Source organism: Microtus pennsylvanicus, chromosome 3 (genome assembly GCF_037038515.1).
Source record: "Microtus pennsylvanicus isolate mMicPen1 chromosome 3, mMicPen1.hap1, whole genome shotgun sequence".
Taxonomy (NCBI): Eukaryota; Metazoa; Chordata; class Mammalia; order Rodentia; family Cricetidae; genus Microtus; species Microtus pennsylvanicus.
Window position 1 is genome coordinate 57,446,165 of NC_134581.1, and position 23,836 is coordinate 57,470,000.

The 23,836-nt window shown below is 45.4% G+C and overlaps 1 protein-coding gene across 4 annotated transcripts in view; it reads left to right on the forward strand.

Moving 5' to 3' along the window:
* Nucleotides 1-23,836, forward strand: part of Map2k5 (mitogen-activated protein kinase kinase 5) — a 224,972-nt gene that overhangs the window by 144,756 nt on the left and 56,380 nt on the right. For 3 of the 4 annotated variants that reach the window (XM_075965562.1, XM_075965563.1, XM_075965565.1), the window contains one exon: nt 5,225-5,254. The exons of the other annotated variant lie outside the window; for it this stretch is intronic. In XM_075965562.1, the coding sequence (XP_075821677.1) occupies nt 5,225-5,254 (30 nt within the window). The remainder of the gene's footprint in view (nt 1-5,224; nt 5,255-23,836) is intronic. 4 annotated transcript variants of the gene reach the window in all.

The following is a 23,836-nucleotide window of genomic DNA, read 5'->3' on the forward strand; positions in this document are numbered from 1 at the left end:
GCTGCAAACTATAGGCAGAAGATTAAATTAATTTGTAACTCTTTTTTTTTTTTTTGGTCCTGCATTGCTAAATCCTCCCCATTTAATTGAAACCCTACTTCACGATGCTTTGTGTTTCTGCGTTCTTTGTTGTCAGTTTAACCTCCGAAGCTCTTTAACACTGGCAAATTGCTGTTATATCCTTTGGATTGTCTTGAAACCATTCCGTAAGCGGACAGTGAAATTGATACATGGGAAGAAAAGTCAAATCATAGGGTAGATTTTAAAGTGTTTAATATTTATCGTGGGCCTTCCCCAACATAGTTTGAGGTGATTTAAGCTCTTTCTTCAGGCCTGAGCAAATTGGTCTGGGGATGAAACCTCACCTGGGAATTTTATGTCATTGAGTAGTTAAGTCCATTTTGGTTTTTGTTTTTCTTTTTTAAGTTTCCCTATGTCTGAATGCACCAAGTGGCTGTCGTGTTTCTATGAAATGGAGGCTTAACTGCATCATACAATCTAAATGCAAACTCCGTAGATGGAAGTTTAATTGTGTAAAATGCACACAAGGTAATTAAGAACAAATTTTAAAACATCTCGGACTATAAAGTCTCCCTTCAGCTATATTGGAAACACTTATTTTCAATTTGCAGTTATGCTGAGAAACATAAGATATGTCTAAATTGAGAATTTTAAAAAAACAAAACCAAGTGCTTTTTAGTGCAAGTGTAAACGTAAACCTTGTCCTATTGCATTGTGGATGGCCTGAGGAGGCGACCTGTGCAGGGTCTGCCTGCCACTCCTGGCTGCAGCGCATTTCCCCTCTTCCTAGTTACCTGGTGCTTGTTAGTTTCCTGTCGTGTTGTTACTTCGTAAATGTTTTTACCACAACTTTCTGTTAAAATACAAAAGGGTTCACCTCCCTCCCCTCTCTCTCTGTGTGTCTCCCTCTAACACACACACACACACACACACACACACAGAGGCCCAAATATATTTATTGTTTACGCTTTAAAACCCAGTGTACTTCAGTGCTGCTGCCTCAAGAACAATTGGTAGGTTATGGTTGGTCAAATCAGAGATCAGTAGATCACTCTGAGGACCGTTTTGAGGGTCACGGTTAAATGTTAGTGGTTCCTGTTACGTTAGTGCATTCCCAACTTGTGACCCCGGCCACAGCCTCCTTTTCCTGCCCTTTAGGCAAGAAGCATCCTGTAACCCCTGTTGAGCAGTTTGTTGGCTCTCAAATGTTTGGAATTAAAATGCACTTGTTTATTTAACATTAAAAAGAATCCTTTCCCTGTCTCTGCCTGCCTCCTCCACAGCACCACACAGTAAACCTGTGTCAGGTCCTGTGCAGAGTCGGCTGTTCTCCTCTTGGGAATAAAAGGACGAGAAGGTCTGCTGATGGATTGCTTGCATGTCTTCACTTCTCAGTACATGTTTAAAAAAAAAAGCAAACACTGGACTTAAGCTGCCTATATTTAAATGCTTCCCTTGTAAAGATGACAGCGAGTGGCGATTCCTATTGGCTAAGCCCTAATCTGTTTGCTTTGTTGCAATCCTTCTTTTCCTCCCCCTTTACTTTAACTGTTAACCTATTTATAAATCTAAATCTACACACAGAGGTCATTGGTTGGCTGAACTTAAACCATTTTACTCAGTAAATTTAATTAAGAAAATACAGTGCAACTCATAAGCAAATGAGTTTTTCCTAGTTTTAAACCAAACCACCCTCTTGAGTGCTGATTGCCTTGCCCGACCCCTGGTGATACAGAAACAGGCAAAATTAAAAAGGACATTAAAGCTTCATTAAATCTGAAACACATTTAGTACAGTGACATATCTGCAGGCCATTTCAGAGAAGATTACATACTCTCTTTTGTAAGTTTCCTAATTTATAATACCTTGACAATAAAAACTGGGGAAATGCAAGTTGATTAATAGGCCAGTAGGCTAAGAGACACCGGCCAGCTAGGCCCAGCCATCTGAATGTTTACAACGTATGTGCTCCCTCCCCGTAGGGTTCAGTATGCGTTCTGACTTTCGTGGAGAAGTTCTTGGTGCAGCCATGTCTGCTCAGAGTGTGCGTTCTGCTTCCACCTGATAGCTCGGCAAAGGGGTTCTGGGCCTACCGTGTGTCTCCTTCCGCCTTTGTCATAGAGAGTGAACAGCTCTAGGGCTACATTAGACTGAAGGGTGAGGACATGCGTGGAAGGCAGAGTCCTCTGAAGGGGTCTTCAAACAACTGCCTTCCATGAAGCCCAGTCACACTCCGCCTGAGCTCACTAGTATACAGCTGGGACTTAAGCCTGCTGCCATAGCAGCCCAGGGATGACACTCCATAAAAGAGGAAGTGGCCATCCTGTACTGAAGGCAAGGGACCCTTCTGTGTCATGTAAATCTAAAAAATTCACACCTGTAAGATGTCAGGTAGGACTGAGGTCCCAATGGATAGAAGTCAGGGAAACACAAAACAAGCAGACTGAGCAGAGGGGCCACCAACCCGCTACACCAAGTCCTCTCTGATCTGCTGCATAGCAGTGTCTTCAATGAATGACACCAGCCATCTTTGCTTCCCTGTTCTGGATATGACAGAGGGGTCAGGTGCATGCATGCACACCCTTCTGTCTGCTAGATCCCAGCTGTAGGCCAATGGTGACTGGCAAGTCAGAGACCTTGTGTAAGATGAGAGAGATTCAGTTCTCACATTATCCTGCTCTTGTTTCTTAAGCCTTCCTATTTGATTTGTCTGTGCTTGTTTTGGGGGCAGACCTCACTATGTGGCCCAGGCTGATGTTGAGATCAGAATCCTACTGCCATAGCTGTCTAAAGTGCTGAGATAACAGACAAACACTACCACACCTGTCTCATCTCTTGATTCTTTAAACTTCAAGAACGTTGGCACCGTGGTCTTTTAGCTCTAGCTCTTGATAGTATGTGTGGTAGACAAGTTGCTTCTGCCAGTCAACCATGTGGGCAGAAATCTTCCATCGTCCCCAGTGATGTGTCAACATGCACCCACATGGATAGTGACATATCTCTGGAAGATGTATTATACCAGTTTTCAGGCTCTTGGCCATTTTAGATGAGAGGTCCTCCTTCTGTTGTTCTTTACCCCGGATGAAAGGTACACTCCACAGATCAGTGTGATAAAGGTGACAGCTTTTGGTCACTCCTCACTGCCTGTTGGGTCATTACAGAGTGGTACACCCACCGCAGCAGATCCCAGTGTCTCCAGAGTCAGTGTGCACACTCATTGACAGTCACACGCTGTATTTTTTTCAGAGCTAAGACAAACCTCCAGCTGTGTTAGGCGAGAGAAGAGTGGGGCGGTTTAACAGCATTTAGACAGCAGCCCGAATCACACAAAACCCTGGACCGATAAAAGTGAACATCCATCCTCTTTCCTGTGCCTTCATTTTGTATGTTTTCTCATTTGTATGTGAAGATTAAGAAAATCCATCAAAGGAAATAACGATACTATAAATTTATATCTTGAAAATTTATATACTTTCTGATATATATATATCAGATATATGAGTAGAAGGTGGTGCTTAATTAGATATTCCAACATACAGCACACACATGTGCACACACAAATATCCAGATGAGTGCTGGCCTTTTTAAAGGATTCCACCATCCAGTCGCATGGCTCCTCCCTGTTACATTGCTGTTCAATTGCCTTTAGACTTTAGAAAACCTCAACACCCCAGGCTGTCTTTAGTAAGTGATCTTTGTAGGTATTCAGGGTTTGAAGCTACATGGGTCATTCAGGCACCAGGCTACATGGAAGTCACATGATCACCAAGCTAGGGGCCATCTTTCTAAATCCAAGCTTCAATTAGTTCTCATAAAGTGAGGAAAGTGTGCTTTTGTTTCGTGAAATGATTTTAAACACCATTGTAAAAGAGGAGTTTCAGAAGTGTTTGAGCAGCATCGGTGTCTTTGAAAAAAGTGTGCAGCTGTCCAGGTCTCAGAAGACAGTGCAGTGTGCTGGGAGAAGCACTGGATTAAAAGCGGACTTGGGGGACAGCCCCTCGATTTCTCTTGACCAACCGTGTGAGAAGCCCTCGAGGGACTCTAGAGTTCGTATCTGCTCTGTATGTCGTGTGCTCAGATGCCTTCTTGCTTCCTTGATGTTACACTTCTGCTTTGCAGAAAGTTATACATGTATGTGGAGAACGGAGAGTGGGCTACACTGGGAAGCTGTATGTTCCCACCATTGTTTCCTTTAAATAGGTTATGGTAAGCTGGGTGGTGGTGCACACCTTGAATCCCAGCGCTTGGGAGGTAGAGGCAGGTGGATCTGTGAGTTTGAGGTCAGCCTGGTATACAGAACAGGACTATATACAAAGACCTGGTGGAGAGAGAGAGAGAGAGAGAGAGAGAGAGAGAGAGAGAGAGAGAGAGAGAGAGAGAGAGAGAGACATAGATAGATACATAGATAGATAGATAGATAGATAGATAGATAGATAGATAGATAGATAGATAGATAGATGTAAACAGGTTGTGGTATGTTTGTTCAATCTGATCTTATTACATTATGTCAAGCCTATACGTGTCTGAGTCACTTAGTTTTTACATGTGGGTTAACGAAAGTGGCTAGCCCAGAAACAAAAGAGCAGTATACAAATCTAAATAGGCTTGGGGCGGGGGAATCATTCTCCCAGGTTCAGACCGAGGCCTCCTCCTTCACAGCCTTCCATGGCCAGTTCCATACCAGTAGGTCCTCTAACTGGTAGGAAAGTGTGAAACACTAAGTGAGTGAGAAAAACAGCCCAGGTTTCAATTTCATACGACAGCCCACACACTTCTTACAACCCTTCCTCCAGACTTGTAGCCTAAACCCACAGAGCTGTGCTCTGGAACCAACTAGATCCCATCTTACAGGAAGAAGGCCCGCAGACTTGTACATCCCTGTCTCGAGGACACTGCCGCACACATACATGTGAATAATGCCCCAGAGTTGAAAATGCACCTAAGAGAAAGTATGTGGGAGAATGTTCAGTTATTAAAATTAGGATTTTTTTATCAGAGATAAAATATTGTTCATTAAAGAGGTCCATTCTAAATACAGCTTATAATGTAATTACAGCAATGATTTAGTTCATGCATTCGTGGTGTAGATGTTTTTATTTTTTAATTTGATAGATGCAATTCTGAAATGTAGTCCTTGTCTGTCTTAAGGAGATCTGCCCTGCATGCAAATCTATAACTAGACAAATATTATTTCCTTTCCCAGCTTGCTCTTGGGAGGTTTCCATATCCTCAGGTAAGATTGTTCATTACTGCCATTTGCCACTGTGACATCTATTCCTATGTATGAAGGTACGGGAAGCGATTGTGAACATTTGAGCCACATACAAATAAATCTGTCCTGTAAAAATGAAAAGTAGTATCTTAAAGGAATCATTAGAAGTCTCTGTTGGTTTTTTATTTAAAAAAAATCAAAAACAAAACTCTAGACTTTTTTCCCTTGTGAGGTTGACTGAGACCACCATGCTCTGTTCGTCTGACATTTGAGGTGTCCCCTCCACCCAGCTCCATGTGCTCATGTCGAGGTTGGAGGAAGGGCCCACCCTTTTTTCATACCTTTTATGAGCATTTTGGATTCAACTAAAATTATTTGAGTTAAAAGATGAGAACAAAAGATGAAAATCTCTACTGTGGGTCATTGTTTTTAGCAGACGCACAGCCCCCAGTTTCTTGTGCGTGTGACTGTGACCACGTTACACCCTTTCGATTCTGCTCCTTCCTATTCACAAATAGTTCATTATCAGTTATTGAAAATCCTAAATTTTTATATTTCTTCACAGTTTTTACTAGAGAGGGATGCTAAGCAGTTAAGACACAAAGCTATTTTGTGGCTGGAAAATGACTCCCTGCTGTTGGGGGGCAGGAAGCGAAACGTCCAGAGGGATGAAGAATGAGCGGCTGACGGGTCTCTTCTGGTTGATGTGTACTGTTTTTCTGGCATCTTGGTCTGAACAGGCCAAAGTGCCTGGAGGCATGTCTGATTTAAAGGTGGTGTTGGTCTCTGCTCTTTAAGCATCTATTAACTTGCTATTATTATGCAAATAAGTGTTGTATTACACATACTAATTTATGCATGGTTAGATTATGCAGATGCATCACAAACATGGTTATTGAATAATAGGAGGGGGCGCCTTCTCCCTAACCATCTTTAGAAGCGCTTCTCAGCATATTCTCCCAGTACCCATGTGGACTTAAAGAGCCTTCACTCACTGAAATGTCTCTTTTGAAGCCCTTTTCCTTCACAGTTAGAAGTCGTCAGATAAGGAGAAGAGAAATCATCCACGATGTTAGGTCCAGAAGTGTTAGTCTCACTTTTCAAATTGGAAAGTCTCTTTGCTTGAGCATAATCTTTTTCCTTTAAAGAGAAAACCCAGAATGCAGCGCCTTGGCGCACGCGAGCAATTAGTGAAATTTTGACATGGACAGCCATGCCGCCCAGCCTATAGGTAGTCCATCAGATTAACATCAATTGTCAAGATTTATACTCATTTGAACATTTATCTTGTTAAGCTCTTATGTTGGTAATTTTTAAACTATTCAGTGTGTGACTAATGCATGTAATCCTGTAAAACTGTGAAAATGAACGTGAGACCCTTCATGACCTAACTCTTAAACTAGTCCTGATAGAATGCTTACAAGCCATCTGATAAAGACTGAGGGCTAGCAAGATGGCTTGCCATGCAAACCCGATGACCTGAGTCTGATCCCTGGGACCCCCAAGTGAGTGGTAGAGAAAACTGACTCCCACAAGTGACCTCTGACCTCCATACATGTGTCTCCCCATAATAAATAATTTTTTTTAATTTCAAAAATTGAAAGTGTAGACATATCGTTAAGGTTCCTAATATGTAGAGAAAGTAAGCGGTGCCATTGAGTAAGTGAGAAGTCTATGGTGTGGTTGTCACTGTGTGTGACCTTGAGCCCTTGAAAGTCACAAGCAGATAAGGAACAGGCAGAGTTGCTTCACTGAGTGACACTGTACTTGATCAGCTGAGTGGAAGATGGAAAATTCTACTAGGCTGATCTCCCTGATCAGCAATAACCTTTGTGCCAAGGAACGTATAGGAAGGGGGTTATTCCTTGGAATGTGGTGGAATGCTGTCACCAAAATGATGCCTTTGTTTCGAAGGCCACCAGGTCCTTCCCCAGATCTTTCATCAGAAGTTCAGGTGATCCACTACTTTGAAAAGCAGTAATGATTTACAGCATGATTCATATTTATCTTGCAGGCTTTGTGTGCTTGATGAAAGGTTGGGGAAGATCCTTTGCAAATGCCTTCCGGGGGCTGGGGAGATAGATGCTCAGCATTCAAGAACACTCCCTACTTTTCTAGAGGACCAGGGTTTGAGTCCTGGCACCTATGCTGGGCAGCTCAGAACTGCCTGTAACTCCAGCTGCAGGGGGGTCCTGCTGTCTTCTGGCCTCTGCAGGCACCTTCTTGCACGTGATGCACATATACTCACACAGACACACACATGCATCTGAAAGCCAATCAGTCAATCAATCAGTTTCTCCCCTGCTCCTTTCTTCTTCCCTCACATGGAGCAGGTAAAGGAAAACATGTTTCTGAGGTGCTGCAGAGACTGGATCATGAGAGCACACCTTCACTCTGTCCCACGCTGTCACACCTCAACTCCTGTATGCTGTGAGACAGCCTTCCTGGGTAACATAAGCAGTCACCATTACTGACTGCTGAACTGTGACTGATTTGGTAACATTAACTCTCAAGTGGAGTGGGTAGGAGTGAGTCAGACTCTGGAGTTGAAAATGATTATGAGTATCATCAACTCAAACCACACCATGGTATCTGAAAAGCAGATGGCCCTGCCTTTGACTGTCTGGAGTGACTAGAAGCTTCACACTTTACCCAGCAGTCCTCTGTCCACCACACTGAAGACTACAGTATCCTAGGTATGGCCCTTGAACACTCGGATTGTGTCCTTTTGAATTCCTCCATATCTGGGCTGGGGTTAGTTCCAGATAATTTCTTTTCTGAACCTAAAGTCAAATCAAGGTACCAGACTGGTATGCCCTTCCTTAGAGGCCAGTTGAGAACCCAGAGGTGAGTCAGAACTTGCATCAAAAGAATCAGTTCTGTCTTTCTAAGTTTGAGACCATGTCTTCCTCATCTCTGGTATTTGCCTTCTCTTTCTGATTTAAGAGGTATGCTCCTCAAATGAAATGATGGATATAAAGCCACTTTAAAAAGCACAAAGAGGCCCTGGTGCCACCATTTGCTTCTTAGCAGCCCCCAACCCCTCTGGAGCAGAGGGCAAAGCTGGAAGGAGCAGCAAGCTTCCAGACTTCCTTCTTTCTGCCCAGCGCCAGTGCTGCTGACGACATCTTCAGCAGCCCTCTCACCTGGTGACAGTGTCTGTCAGGTGGGGGTGCAGGAGAGGGAGGAGGGCTTGGGCATGATGGAGTCCGTGCCCACGGACAGTGTCAGTGAAAAGACTGGATTTCTTCGAGATCATCTTTCTGTGTGACTGTCATTGTTTTGTGTAGTTGGGTCTCTTTGGTGTTTGGAAACTCTTGTACGGTTTCCTTAGACCTGGAGTAGCACAGGCTTGTAGGGATGCAGTCTGGATTCTACGAGAAGCTAGAGGCCTCCTTTACAGCAGCTTTCGTTACTGCTGCAGTTATCAGGAAAACAATAGTAGGTTGGAGATGTGATCCAGGTGTGGAATGCTGGCTTAAGCTGCCCTAGCGTCTGGCGGGGGGTGGGGGGGACAGGAGGCTGAGACGTTCAAGAGCATCATTGGCTATGTGGAAAGTTTGAGGCCAGCCTGGGATACATGAAACTGTCTCATACAAAAAACAGTGGAATGGTGACTTGAAGTCACCCAGCACCTTCCCTACCCAGATGTCCTGAGCACTTTCTGTGGTCCCAGGCCCTACATCCCACTATTACTATTTCTAGCCATCCAGTGAACAGGCCACACACCTCATCTTAAGAAGGAGTGGGGGTACTAAGGTCTAGGACTTGGAGGCATTTAAATTCAGTGACTGACTGTTTCATGTCACCGCAGCTTGGTGACTGTTCTTAATTCTTACCTCCCCCCACCCCCAGTCCCAGACAGTTCACCAAGCCCTCCTCTCATCCGGCTTCCCTGCCAGAGGGTACAGGGAGAATGAGCATCGTGAGCTGTGCTGATACAGATGACAAGGCTGATCCCTAGAGCCCTTTTGCTTTTCTTGTTATGTGTTTAGTAGAGTGACAGGGGCGTGCAGATGGCCTCAGAGCCCTCCCCAAACCCAGTGCCCTGAAATTCTGGGTGCCTGTGGAGCATGCTCCGTAATGAGATAGCAAGGATTTGCTTTCTGCAGCCTCTTACAAAGGTAACTCCATTGAGGAATTCAGCTTTGGTGATCTGGAAAGATCTGTGGGTCTAGACAACAAGGGCTGGAACACTTCTTGTCAGTTGGTCCTGTAGACCCAAAGTCAGTTGGCTTAAAAAACATGGCAGTAGGCAGTGGTTTGTTTAATGACATCGTAATTTGGGAGAAATGGGAATTATTATCCACCAAACATTGTCATCCTTCATTCAAACTTTCCGGCAAGGCCCTGCATTTGGACAGCGGTAAGTCCATCAGGGAGATTTCTCAGGGGCCAGCTCCACTAGGGCACCAGGGGACTTGGGCGGCAGGATGCCTCAGGAAAGTGAAGCTAACACAGATACAAATGTGTTTAAAGCACTTTTGCATATATAAAAATATTGTTCTTGTTTTGGCTACAATTCTTGATCTTGGTTAATAAATTACATCAAAATGACCCCGAGTTAAAAAGGGGGGGTGGGGAGGATCTGAGCAAATAGTGCCCCTGGTATGTAAAGCTTTGAATGTTTTCACACCCCATTAATTTATTACTTCTCTTTCTTCATCTTTAAATTTCATTTTTTTTTTCAAAAATTCCGACTCCCCGCTGCTGCAGTGATTTCCATCTTGTTGTTAATTTCCCCTGCTCCATATGGAGCTCCAGACATTTCACCTGGAGGCTGTACTAGATTTTGCTGTAGTGATCCTACTTCCGGAGGCCAAAACTGTCATTTAGGGTTCCTGGTGCATCTGTCGGCGCCAGGCTTTTCACTGGCATGGGAGAGTGTGAATAACAAATTGGATGCACCTGAGATTCGGATGATTAGTGTGCGCTGCGAATCTCTGAGACTTGTAAGCTGCTCACGCTGGGGGAGGGGCACAGGGCCTGAGCTGAGGGTGGGTGGGTGGGTCTGTGCCCACACCTTGCATTTGGGGCTTGGCAAGCGGCGTGCAGACTTTGTCAGCAGCCCTGGTGCAGAGATAGTAACATATATTTCATCGTGCCTTGTCATTGATTAGAAAAGAGCCTTTAATTTCATTTCACCCCATGTTGTGATTAATTTGCATTCTTTGTCAGAAGTTAATGGAGTTTTTTATGGTTCACTCTGAAATCCTTGAAGACATCAGACTTGATCTGATGTTTATACAACCGCCAGCGGAATTTTTTCCCGTGATTGATGGCAAGCTTGATGTTATTCCAAACGGCTTTTTAAGCTGTTTTTAAGAATTATTTGAATAAAATGCAAGCAAGATATTGTTGTAATGATCAAGATTATCTGTTAAAAATCTGTTTCAAATAAAGGAGATGATAAGTAGAAAAAGGGATCAAAAAGAGAAAAGGATGGTGAATTGAGGATTATTTATAAGAAATATGTAAGAATGGCATCAGACAGATTATTGCAATGAAGAGATCACTTTTATTGAAAAATTTTTATTGTCATCTGACCAAATAGAATAAGTAAGTCTAAGTTTAAAAAGAGCATCTAATCTCAGGGATTATGAGCCTCATTATCAACTGGCCAGTTCTCGTGTGTTCTGCCAGCTTTGGCCACCAGTATGCTCACAGAGATCCGCTGCTCTGAACTGGAGAAGGGCTGTCACAGCTGCTAGCCAGCCAACGTAATGACGTATTTCCCATCCAAGAGGAATTCTTCAACCCCAGTATGAGTTGCACATTAAGTAGATTACGAGTAGTCTTCAGTGAAAGAAGGCGTTCCTAAGCGTATCACCACTGGCCTTCCCACAGACAGTACAGAAATGTAAATACCCCATGTTACAGCCAACATGCCCAGCTTCTCATGGGTAGCAGCCATGTCTGTTCATACACAACATGTCAAGGTACAAGAGGTACCTTGTTGGTGACATTTGGGTCCAAGCCCCTTTCTGCTAACCTAGGAAATGTCTGCACATGCTTTTAGACTAATAGGGTCGTTTGTTTGATTTGGGAACCTCGCCTTGCTTCAGCAGATTCTGGCTTCTCTGTGAATTCTGCTCTTGAGACCCCCCTCATAGGTCAAAAGCCTGCTTATAGGGGTGCTTACATTTCAAATGGATTAATTTATTTGCCATACCTAAAGTTTGCTAAATAACTGGATGGTTTTAATTGAAGTTACTGCCTTCTGATCTTTGTATTAATGTGATCTAAGGGCCTTTTTACTGTATGTAATCCATATTATTGACTAATTTGCCCAGTTTTCATATCAATGGAAGCAGCTTGTCAAGGAGAAAATATTTTAACTTGTTTTAGAATTCTGCTGTTTGAATGGTTGGGGTTTTTCCCTTTCTTCTCCCTGTCAACTGACAGACTAGCTTTTTAATATTTCACTTGTTTTATATTAGTAAATGTCTCCTTGGGCAGGGTTTTGCTTTAGAGTAGAGCAGAGAGCCATTGTTCTTAGCTGTTTAAAACTCTTCAAATGCTAATGTCAAAATACTAGAGGAGTTTTCATCTGGGTTTTTTGAGGCTGGGTCTTCCTGTGTTGCCCTGGCAGACCTAGGACTCACCCTGTAGCACAGACTGGCCACAAGCCCCTGGCAGTCTTTTTGCTTCAGCCTCCCAAGTGGTGGAATTAAGGCCTGCATCACCATGCCCAGCTAAAATACTAGAGTTTTTTTTTTACGTGTGTGTGTGTGTGTGTGTGTGTGTGTGTGTGTGTGTGTGTATGTGTGTGTATCTCCTTCTCCCCTAAAGATAGGAGGTGAGTTCCTAGTCTGCCTTTCAAACAGAGACATGGGGTTACCCCATTCTGCTCATTGTGTAAAGTGCTTACTGGGCAGATATGAGGACCTGAATCCAGTCCCCAAAACCCAGATCAAAGAACAAGGTATGGTGGTGTGCACTTAAAATCCCAGCACTGGGGAAGCAGAAGCAGGCAGATCCCTGAGGTTCACTGGTCAGCCAGCATGGCCTACCTGGCAGGCTCCAGGCCAGCAAGGCAGGGAAGATGGGGCTGGTGAAGTGGCTGTTCTTACAAAGGACTGAGTCCAATTCCCAACACCTTCATGGTGGCTCACACCCATCTATAACTCCACTTTTGAGGAATCTAATGTCCTCTTCTGACCTCCATGGGCACCAGGCATACATGTGACATGTGAGTGTGTATGTGTGTGTGTGTACAGGCAAAACTCATACACACAAAATAAAAATAAATATTTTTTAAATGTGTTTAAGACAGACAGAGAGAGAAAGAGAGAGAGAGAAAAGAAAGGAGAAAGGAAAGTAACAAAGTGTTTATATCCTAAGGAATGACTCTTGAGATTGCCCATTGGCTTACACACACATGCACATGAACCTTCACAGTGAACATACACATACACACACACATAACACAGATAGAAGAGAAATTGTCCCCAGAGTCTAGGAATCTAGAAAGGTGGTGTTTTCCCATCACAGTTACTGCTGTAGTTGTGATAGGTTGCTTGGCCAGCCAGATGACAGATGACTATTTAAAAAATAATAAAGGAGCCGGGCGGTGGTGGTGCACGCCTTTAATCCCAGCACTCGGGAGGCAGAGGCAGGCGGATCTCTGTGAGTTCGAGGCCAGCCTGGACTACAAGAGCTAGTTCCAGGACAGGAACCAAAAGCTACAGAGAAACCCTGTCTCGAAAAACAAAAAACAAAAACAAAAAAAATAAAGGATGGATGGATGGATGGATGGATGGATGGATGGATGGATGGCCAGCTCCAGGTTGGTCCAGTTCTATAGCACCATCTAAACTATCTGTGATGTTCATCCTAGTTCAGTCAGATAGTTATCCATCACTGAACACCTACCCAGGGCCTGACACTTTGCAGAACTGCAGCAGAGAAAGTTCAGTTCCAACAGGAAGAAAAGTACCAGCAAATGATGGCTTCTATAGAAGGAGCCTCCAAGGGCAGAGGCGCTGGTCTCAGAAAGGGGCGGGGTGAACTTACTTTAAGAAGCCAAGACAGGACTAGAAAGATGGCTCAATTAAGAGCTCATCCTTCTCATGCAAAGGACCAGAGTTCAGTTCCCAACACCCACATTAGATAGTTCACGATTGCCTGTGTTTGCTCACATTCCGGCTCCAAGGGATCCAAAGCCTCTGGCCTCTGCAGTAGGTAAAAAGTAAGTAAATCATTTAGTCTGGAAAGGTGGCTCTGCTGTTGAGTGTGTGCACTGCACTTGCAGAGGACCTAAGTTCGGATCCCAGAATCCACGTCAGGCAGCTCCCAACCACCTGTAATTCCAGCTCCACTGAGACCCCATACAGCTAGTCTCCTTGGGCACATGCACATCATTTTTATTTGTTTTTTATTATTTATTCTTTTAGACAAAAGTCTCTCTGTGTGGCCCTGGCTGGCCTGGAACTCACAATATTGGCTGGGCTGGGTTTGAACACAGAGATCTGTCTAACTGCCTCCCGAGTGCTAAGATTAAAGGCATGCTCCACCACACTGGGCCTGAATACACATAATTTTTAAAATAAATGAAAGTAGCATTTATTTAAAAGAAGCCAAGAATGCTTCTTAGAGTAGAAGATGCTTGAGCTAGGGTAAGGAGGCTAGAAGGAAGGCAAAGGACCACTCCAAGCATTTACGTTCACCAAGAGCCACACCCAGGAGTCTGAAGGGTGTTACTGTGGTTGCCTTCCTTTCCCCTGTTGAGCAAATCTCCTGGGTGAATTGTAATGCCAGCTTAGGGGAGAGAGGAGCAGGAGGAGGAAGGGAGTCTCAGATGTTGCTAACCCTGTAACAGACAGGATACAGAAGCTGAGCTCCAGGATGTCATGAGTCCCTTTGAGCATGTCTGAGGTTGGAGGATTTGCATTTCCAGATCTCTGCCCTGAGAGTAGTTGCCACAGTCTGACCACTTCTCCCCAACTTGTGTGAATTTAACCTGGCACATTCCAGGACAGCTTCCAGGCTACTGGGAAGGAATTACCACGACCAGATGAGTCAAGGCCTAAGAAAGCACTTTGAAAAGCGTGAGGTGGTTAACACTGCCATGGCAATGGTGATATTATTTATATTTCCAGAAAGTACTTGAGGGATTTGCCTGTGTGGCTCTGAAAATATATGACTGTGTCTCCTGCCAGGTTGGACTGAAATGAATTACTTCTCTGATCCCACCAGAGCCTTCCTGTCCAGTCCTTCTCTTCTGAGTTACGATTTGTCATTCACAGTCTTCATACACAGAATTCTATATAGGATCTACTCATTTTTAGTCCAGTATCTGGGACCGTGATTTTTTCACAGCTTTTTAAATAATCAGTCTAGAAATAAGATTGAAGTGTAAAGCAATGACCTTGACGTCCCACTCTGGCTTCCAGTCATTGACTTTGCCATCTTGTCTCCCTCTTAGACTCCAGAGATTTCTGTTCTTACACCTTGTTATTGGTAGTTGCTACCTTAAGAAATCCTAGCGTTTCAGACACAAGAAGACCTTATTATCTAGCTTTTATTTTGCAGAGGAAGGAAGGGAAACCATGGTCATTTAGTGACACCTTGCAGGGCTTCTATCTCCCACTCCAAAGTCAATGGCTTTTTCTGTCTCAAGAAAGGTGGGGATGGGAGGTTGATGAGGCACCCAGAGGTTTTGATGCCAAATAGCCATTCTTATTTTACACACCCAAACACACAAGTACTGCCTCCAACTGGTGCATCTACAGAGGTGGAAATTACTATCCCAGGATGCTCCCTGCCTACCAGGTAATTGCTGACTGGATGCAGATCCCTGGGAGGAAAGTAGTCTCAGCAGCGGCAGTGACAAAAACATCAACTTTTATTGTTCTCAGTTGTTCTGCTCATCACATGGAGAACTTGGGGTAGAATTGAAGCTAGGAGCTCATTGGCATCCAAGTTAAAGGAGGGTAGACCTGGCCAGGCTTTGTTTGAACACAGATTACTTTTAGATGTTTAACAGTACTGGATTAACGCCTGAGGTTTTGGAGAATCTTCTTCAACTAAAATGTTAATGATCCTAAGAACCCAACCCTCTCTAGTGCCAATAAAATAGACAAGTTCATTGAAAAATCTACAATTCCCTAAAGGAGCAAAGAATTGATGCAGGTTAGGGCTGGGGATTGCTGAAACACAGCCAGGAGCAGAGAGGTCTTGGGCACAACTGGGTGCCAAGACAGGAGGCTCAAGACAGCTCTTAAGGATGGTGGGAAGCCAAGGCAACCTATCAGAATCAAGTGTGGACTTGGTTATATCTGCACATAGTGACATCGGGCAATAGAATGGCCTGACGAGGGAAGTTGTGGGTCTCCAGGCACAGGGAGAAAAGACAGACGTGCTAGAACTTGTTTCAATTCTGTGCAGAAATGGGTTGTGCAGTGCCCTGTGGGCCTGAGGCCACCTTCTCCTTAGGATTAGTCCTGTTTGATGAAATGCCATAAGCAAAACCAAGTTTCTGGCCAGAGGTCTGGCTTCATCCCAAGCTCTGGGCAGCTCTGTGCTCCTCATTAACTAGAGACCCCTGGGCAAAGAGAACGGGAAGCAGCAAATGATGCCCACCACCCCAGGTGACAGTGTATGTCACCGTTGACATGTGACTTCAACCCAAACACAGACAGGGCTGTCTTCATTTCTGGGCCTGGCACTTATTAGCTTATTGACCTTCCTTCTCGGGCCTTAGTCTCCTCTCTGGAAGGTGCTGATAGTCTCCTGTGTGACTATGCACCATATGCATGCTTGGTACCTGAGGAGGTCAGAAGCAGGAGTCAGATCCATGGGACTGGAGTTACAGACAGTGGTGGGTGCTGAGAACCAAACGTGGGTCCTTCTGCAAGAGCAACAAGTGCTCTTAACTACTGGGCCAGCTCTCCAGCCCTACGTAGCTGTGTTTTGTCGCAATGTTGAGTGACATTTAAAGGAAAGACAAGCTCTGTGATTAAGTCTTAGCGCTGGCTAGTTTCAGGAAACTTTAATAAGCCATTCACCTTTGGGGACCAGCAATTGTGTCTCGCCTGCCTTTTGTTTTCTAGAGTCACGTATAGCATCAGGCATAGAGGACTGCTTGATAAATATAGATGAAATCAGTAAAGTGATTATTTACCTCAATTTTACCAACTAACACGTTGACAAAACATACCAACTCTGCATTTGGAAAGCGCCCAAGGTTCCCCATTCCTCATTTTATCTTCTCTCTGTAAGACAAGTCCTTCTGAGAGACATGATCATTTTCTCTAGAGTGTTGGTCCCTCAGGAGAGCCAGATGGGACAAAGGATGGAGGGGATGGGTGGAAAGCAGCAAACTCCCCTTTGCTGGATTAATCCAGACAGCAAAAGAATTTCAAAGATCAGAAACAGGGGTGGGGTGTGGGGGTGGGGGAGCTAAGCAGTATTCCAAAACCTTTGATGATCTTTCAGATCCCAGAAGTCTGTGTCCCTGCATGGCTGGCCAGCCTCTTCTCAACCCAACAAAAGACTCGTGGAGTCTGTTTGTCCCAAGAAAGAAACACAAGAAGCAGCTGCTTCAGACCTGTCTGGGGTCCCTAACCAGTTAAGCCTTCCTTCATACCGTGTCTGTATGAGACACTGCAGAGAGAATAGTGTTTCTTTTTATCTATTTTCTCCCGGCTGAGCCGACTATATGATACGGCTACCAAAAACCCAGTGTGCCTTATCCTCCATGAGTTTCTGCTACAGGACCCAGAACACTATGAGCTAAGCCAGTCAAGGCAAAGTAAGTATGTGTCCAGGGCCGGGTACCCTGTAGCAGGGGGACCTGTTGATAGTCTTCCCTTTACCCAGCACTTTAGTCTCTGCCTTCAGTCAACTGCAGTCTAAAATATGAAGCGGAAAATTGCAGAGGTGATTCTAAGTTTCCAACAGCATGTAACTGTGAGTGGCCTGATGGAACGAACCTCTTGCCACCCTGTTTTGCAACATTCTGGGTATTAATAACCCCATTGTGCAGTACCTCCATGTTGTATGTACCACTCACCTGCCAGTCACCTAGCAGGTGTCTCGGTCATCAGATCAACTGTCAGGTGCCACAGTGCTGCACTAGGTAACACTTCTTAGTAAGAGTCCCGAAGCACAAGAGGAGTGACAGTAGCAATTCTGTGCCTAAAACAAGCCCTTTATGGGAGAGATGGAAACTTATTGGGGGTGTAGGTACTCGGGTAAAGACAAGGAATGGGTGAGGAGGGTAGAGTGTCCTGCTTCCACTAAGGGTCCTGAAGCATGGCCAGATGAGGGGAGCTGCCACACATATGCACACAGCTGGAGGACGCTGACCACGGTGACAGGATGTAAAATCACAGCTGGTCCTTCAGCTCCTTAAAATACCAGCTCAAAGTCTCCTTAGTCACAGAGGCGTTCCCTGAGTGAAAAGCTGGGCTTCCTGACCTGTGGAGAGGCAGGTCTGGCTAGTGACTTTTGCCTCGCTTTTCCTTTGTTTGAGACAAGGTTTCCATATTAGCCTTGGCTTGCCTGGAACTCACTGTGTAGACCAGGCTGGCCTCTGAGATTAAAGGTGTGCACCACCACTCCTAGCTCTTAGATCGATTCCTAGACCAACAGTGACTGCTGGGGCTCTCAGAGTAACCTGCGTCTGCTGGAGCAAGTGTTTCCCCATCAGCACCTGAAGACTGTTTAACTCCCTGAGCCCAAGGGATGTACATGTCTTAATAATTCAGGCCTGAGCTCCATGCTCGGTCTGCTGTCTCACACCGAGTCATCCTGAGGTATGCAGAGGGCTGTGAGGATGGAGCGTGTGGCCAGAGCGCCTGTACTGTGGGAGGAGGAAGGGGGCCGGGCATCAAGAGCTGCAGCTGATCCTGCGGAGGAAAGTCCTTGTGTTTCCTTAGCACCGAAGACTTTGAAAACATGGCGCCTGTCCCCAAATGTGGAAGGAACTGAAGTCACTTCTGTTCACCATAGCTCAAGGGTCCTGGGCTTATCCTTAAGATTTATTTGGACTTGAAAATGAACTTTCTAACAGCCTTCTGTGACGATAGGCTCCCTAAAATATAGTGAATGTTCGTAAAATTCACCAGACTTTCTGCAGGGACGGTGGCAAGCACCAGCCCTACAGTGACACAGTATAAGAAGAATAGGGATTCTCTGTGTGTCCATGGAAAGCGGCCTCGTGACAGGAGCAGTGTCGCTATGGTGGCAGACGAAGCCTACGTTTTGGGTAAAGGTTAAAACTAGAGATTCGCTGCCGTTGAGTGTGGTGAGCCTGACTGCAGATGTAAGAGGGTGCTGCCCGGTAGGAGGTGCAAGCAGTCCAAAGCTGCTTTTGTTATGAAGAAAATACAATTGTAAGTTACATTTATGAAGGAAACTTCCCAACAGTTCCTGCTGCCCAAGATAGAGTCATTGGAATTCCAGCCCTAGAAGATACCACTGTCTGGAATAATACAAAGCCAGATCCCACGTGGACAAAGATACGGACCAGGTGAACCCAGCATAGCTTTGGGTTCCATAGCATGGCAGGGGGGGGGGGCAGCTGGTGAAGCTGACAAGGAAGCCAAGTAAAGGCTAGATCCAGAAAACCCCTATCTGCACCTTCGCTGGAGCAGGCTTATTCAGTCATGAAGGTTGATATCATCCATAGGGTTTGCTCAGAGAACTGCATCTCCTACCCCCCACCCCTCCCCCCACCACACTCACACCTCCAGCACACTCCCCCTCCCCCCACACTCACACCTCCACCACACTCCCCCTCCCCCCACACTCACACCTCCACCACACTTCCCCCTCCCCCCCACACTCACACCTCCACCACACTTCCCCCTCCCCCCACACTCACACCTCCACCATACTTCCCCCTCCCCCCACACTCACACCTCCACCATACTTCCCCCTCCCCCCCACACTCACACCTCCACCACACTTCCCTCTCCCCCCACACTCACACCTCCACCACACTTCCCCCTCCCCCCACACTCACACCTCCACCATACTTCCCCCTCCCCCCCACACTCACACCTCCACCACACTTCCCCCTCCCCCCACACTCACACCTCCACCTCACTTCCCCCTCCCCCCACACTCACACCTCCACCATACTTCCCCCTCCCCCCCACACTCACACCTCCACCACACTTCCCCCTCCCCCCACACTCACACCTCCACCTCACTTCCCCCTCCCCCCACACTCACACCTCCACCATACTTCCCCCTCCCCCCACACTCACACCTCCACCATACTTCCCCCTCCCCCCCACACTCACACCTCCACCACACTTCCTCCTCCCCCCACACTCACACCTCCACCTCACTTCCCCCTCCCCCCCACACTCACACCTCCACCACACTTCCTCCTCCCCCCACACTCACACCTCCACCTCACTTCCCCCTCCCCCCACACTCACACCTCCACCACACTTCCCCCTCCCCCCACACTCACACCTCCACCACACTCCCCCCCCACACTCACACCTCCACCACACTCCCCCCCCACACTCACACCTCCACCTCACTTCCCCCACCCCCCACACTCACACCTCCACCACACTTCCCCCTCCCCCCACACTCACACCTCCACCACACTTCCCCCTCCCCCACCACACACACACCTCTGATGGTCTTAAGCTAGATTTACACAAACTCATCCTCTCACAGAACAAAGAAAAGCAGGAACTAAAGTTAGAGACAGGAACATGTCTAAAATCTTCTCAAAGCAAGATACTCAATGAACACCTTGGCTAGGCCCGTACTATCAGGAAACAGACTGATCGTGCAATTCACATCTGTTTGTTTCAAATTGCAGTTCTATGTCCAAACATGCAAGTAAGTTCCCTCAAAGGAGAATTTGCTTGTACATGGAGTGGGACACGAGCTATGTCAGTTTTCAGTACACAAAGGGTAGAGAAGAGGCCGCAGAGCAGGTCTGGTTTGTTCGGTTTTTTTCTCAGTGCCTGGCGGAGCCGATGAGTGATGTTGTCCAACACCTCAGTGCTCCAGCTGCTGGATTCTGCGTAGAAATGCATTGTCCTTGATCCTTGGGAAACAGCAAGAGCCAAGTGGTCTAATTTATGGCCTTGGTGATTTTTCTATCTGGCTGCGTCTGAGCTGTACCCTTCTCTAGGCATCGTGGAACCTTTCTGTCTCACCCGCTCTTGGCTAGTTAGTTTTCTCTTTTCAAAACTGGTGGCTCCCAAACACAACCCTGGCTTCAGGATGAGCTGTGGGCCAGAAAGAAGGGGACAGAGAAAGGATCTTAAACTAAATTTAAAAACTTGTTTTAAACTTCTGTTTTGATTATTTATTCAAATACTTTTTGCATACATACATGCATGCATACACACACACACACACACACACACACACACACACACGTGGGAGGAGGAGTTCTCCCTGTATATCCCTAATTGGCCTTGAACTCACAGAAATAAACCTGCCTCTGGCTTGCAGTTGCTGCTATTCAAAGCATGTACCCCTCCATCCACCCTATGAAAGTGGATCTTAGACTGTGGAATTTTAGCACATTCTGCCCTGATTGGGATCTGCCCAATAAATCTTCTTAGGACTTAACATTTGTTTTAGACCCTGTCGGAGGCACAGACTCAAACAAGGATAAAGGCTGGTGACCTGGGAAGACAGGAGGAGCAAGGCTATCCTATTTGTTTATGTTAGCTCATTAGAAACAATGTATATTATCTTTCATTTTGTCTCATATTGTCTGCAGGAAAATTAGCACCTCATGAACATCCCCCCTCATAGTTAGGTCCAGTAAATTTCATTCTATTCCTTTTTGTAAAGCAGTCGTTGAGAACCTTTAGTGGTCAAGGCAACAGGCTAAAGCTTATGGAAGTAAATTGTATCCTTATGGGAAGCTTTATCATCTATAATGGTTTGGGGGTGCTGTGTTACCTCTTAGCACCTGGCACACTAAAACTAGGACCATTTCTCCCTGGCCTGGGCAGAAGGCCCAGCTCCTGAATGGGGAGCACCATCTTCACAGAGGCTTTGGTAGGGAGCCTCATGTTTTGACCCTAAACTGTGCAGATAATTGCCCATAGCCCCAATGCAGGAAGAAGAATTCTGAGGCAAAGGGTATCTGACTGGAATTCCATGAATCTTTCAAATTCTCAGATTCATGCATTTCCCATATGGGCAGCCTCCTGAGCAAACTGTCAGGTCAAGCTGTGTCTGGGACCTTGAATATTTTCCTCTCTGAGCCTCAATTTCCATAAGGACAAAGTAGGTAGGTTGAGCTTGAACATCTCTGAGGTCCTTTCCACTTGAGAAATGCTTCTGGTCTTAATTTTCACGTAGAAAATAAAGTCCCAGTCAACCACAATCACTGTAGATTTAGCTGAGGCCGCAGCTTAATGCATCAGATTGGAAGAATATCTTTAAAGTGTCTACAGATCCTTGCAGTTGGGTTAAAATTTAAAAAAAAAAAATCAGTTTAACCCTGAAGACTGGAATATGGCTCAAGTCCCACGAAGCGAAGCTGCTATTTTTTAAAAATTCCAACCATACCTTGTAATTTCAGACTTCTTTTTTCTATCTAAGAGAAAATAACACAAGCTTGAAAAGCAGTAAATATGTAAAGAGAAAATTTGTCAACTGATATTGGAAGATGTGACCTAGGTCACACATAAATCTCTCCGACAAGAGCTGCAGGGCAAGTCGTCATTTCAGAGGGGAAATGAAGGCCTGGCTGGTGTCTTCCCTCAGCTCCACAGTGCATCCACTCTGGTTTTCTGATTATGCCTCTGAATATGATGTGAAAGACCTGCTAGCGAGGTCTGTTTTGCCATTGTGTGCAGAGAGGGGAGCAGAAAAAGAAACTCCCAAAATTGTTTCTTAGCGCCAGCACCATTGACAAGTACTGAGGCCCCACCAGTGAGCCTGTGCATCAACAACTCCGTTTCCCCGGGTCCTTTCCAAAGTCCTGAGTTGTTATGGGGCTTTCTAATTGCCACCTGTGTGGTTCTTGCAAAGAAAGATACAGTAAATGTTAATGCAGTCAGTAAAGCCTGGCTGGTACTTGTGGCTGCCTCCTAATAAGTCGTCCTTCCTGTTGGTTGTATGAGGATCTGCCTTCCATCAGGAGGCCTAACTCTCCTACTAGTGGGGCTTTAACACTTGGATCTTAAGAGTGACAAAAGAAAACAAACCCCAGGAGAGGAAGGAAGTTCATCTCATAAATGAATCAAAACACCATGAATTCCGGAGCATGATGAGCCAGGTGTGTTTGTCTGGAGCAGTTACAAACCACTCGACACCAGCAATATGTACACGCAGGAGTGTGGGCTCCGGCAAGCTGGTTGTGAAGAGCGTCGGAAATGTTGTCGGGCACAAGCTGTACATCAGCGCTAACCGGACGGTGCTCCTCTGAGCTCTGCTCCTCTGAGCTCTGCTCTCACAGTCAGGCCTTCGGAAAGGCAGACCCAGAATAAAGATCGCGTCTGTGCGACTGGCGTTTTACACTGAGTCGGTTCCACTTTTAATGTGCTATAAAACAAGGGGGTGCAATTTTACATGAACTGTGCACAAAAGCAGAGGCGGTGGCTGGAGGTTGACTTGGTTCAGATCTGTTTTATAGTCACTGTGCCAGACAGTAATGTGATCTTGAAAAAGGTAAACAACAAAGAGTTTAGCAGTGAAAAATATGCCTAATATAAATACGGTCGTACACGTGGCAGCTTAGAACTTGAAAAATATGACCGTGGCATTAAATTTTTCTAGTGGAATTAACAGAGGAACAGAACATAGCCTTTAAAGCAATATATCTGAGACAAGGCAAGGAGATAATACATCTAACTCCATGGTCTGTGTGGCACTCCTATAAAGAAAGGCACGGTAGCTTTATTTAATTGAGAAAATGAATCAATTATGATGATGTTACATCATCACATCAGACCCTGGTGAAATGGAAGACATAAGTCACTGCATTGTGTAACAGTGTTCAGAAGTAATTGAGTACCATAAGCATTTTGAATCAATTTCAGGTTCTGGCTCTGCTACCTTAATACAAAATGCATGAAGTTGACATCCTGTAGTATGCTGCTATCAAGACTGTAATAAACCCTGGCACAGCATCTCTGAGATCCTGGGCAAAACTGGATTGTCATATCATAAAAACAGAGGGATTCCGCTGGTGGTCATCCCTCTCTCATAGCAGCCTTAATATAGGACAGTTTTAATTACATTTATTTATTTGTGTATGGGCACATGTGTGCCACAGTGTGCTTGTGAGGGTCAGAAGAAAAGTTGCCAGAGGGGTTTTCTCCGTCCACCATGAGGGTTATGAGACTTCAACTCAGGTCATCAGGCTTGTTGGCAAGTGCCTCATTGGCCCAGTCATTGTAGTGCAATCTTAAATTGTCTTTAAGGAATTCTTACCTGCAACATAGAGCAAGATGGAGCCCTGTAAGATTCAGGGTCATGAGGAAATCCTCCCCCTCTGTCCATCTGGTTCACACTCATGTTCCTGAAGGCAATGCCACAAGCCAACTCTAACCTCACTTCAAGGCATCTCATAGAATTTTTGCCACATCTTCCTCAGAGAATCTTGTAATCTCCCAACTCTTGGAAATCTATGAGAAAAGATGCTCTTTGATTTCA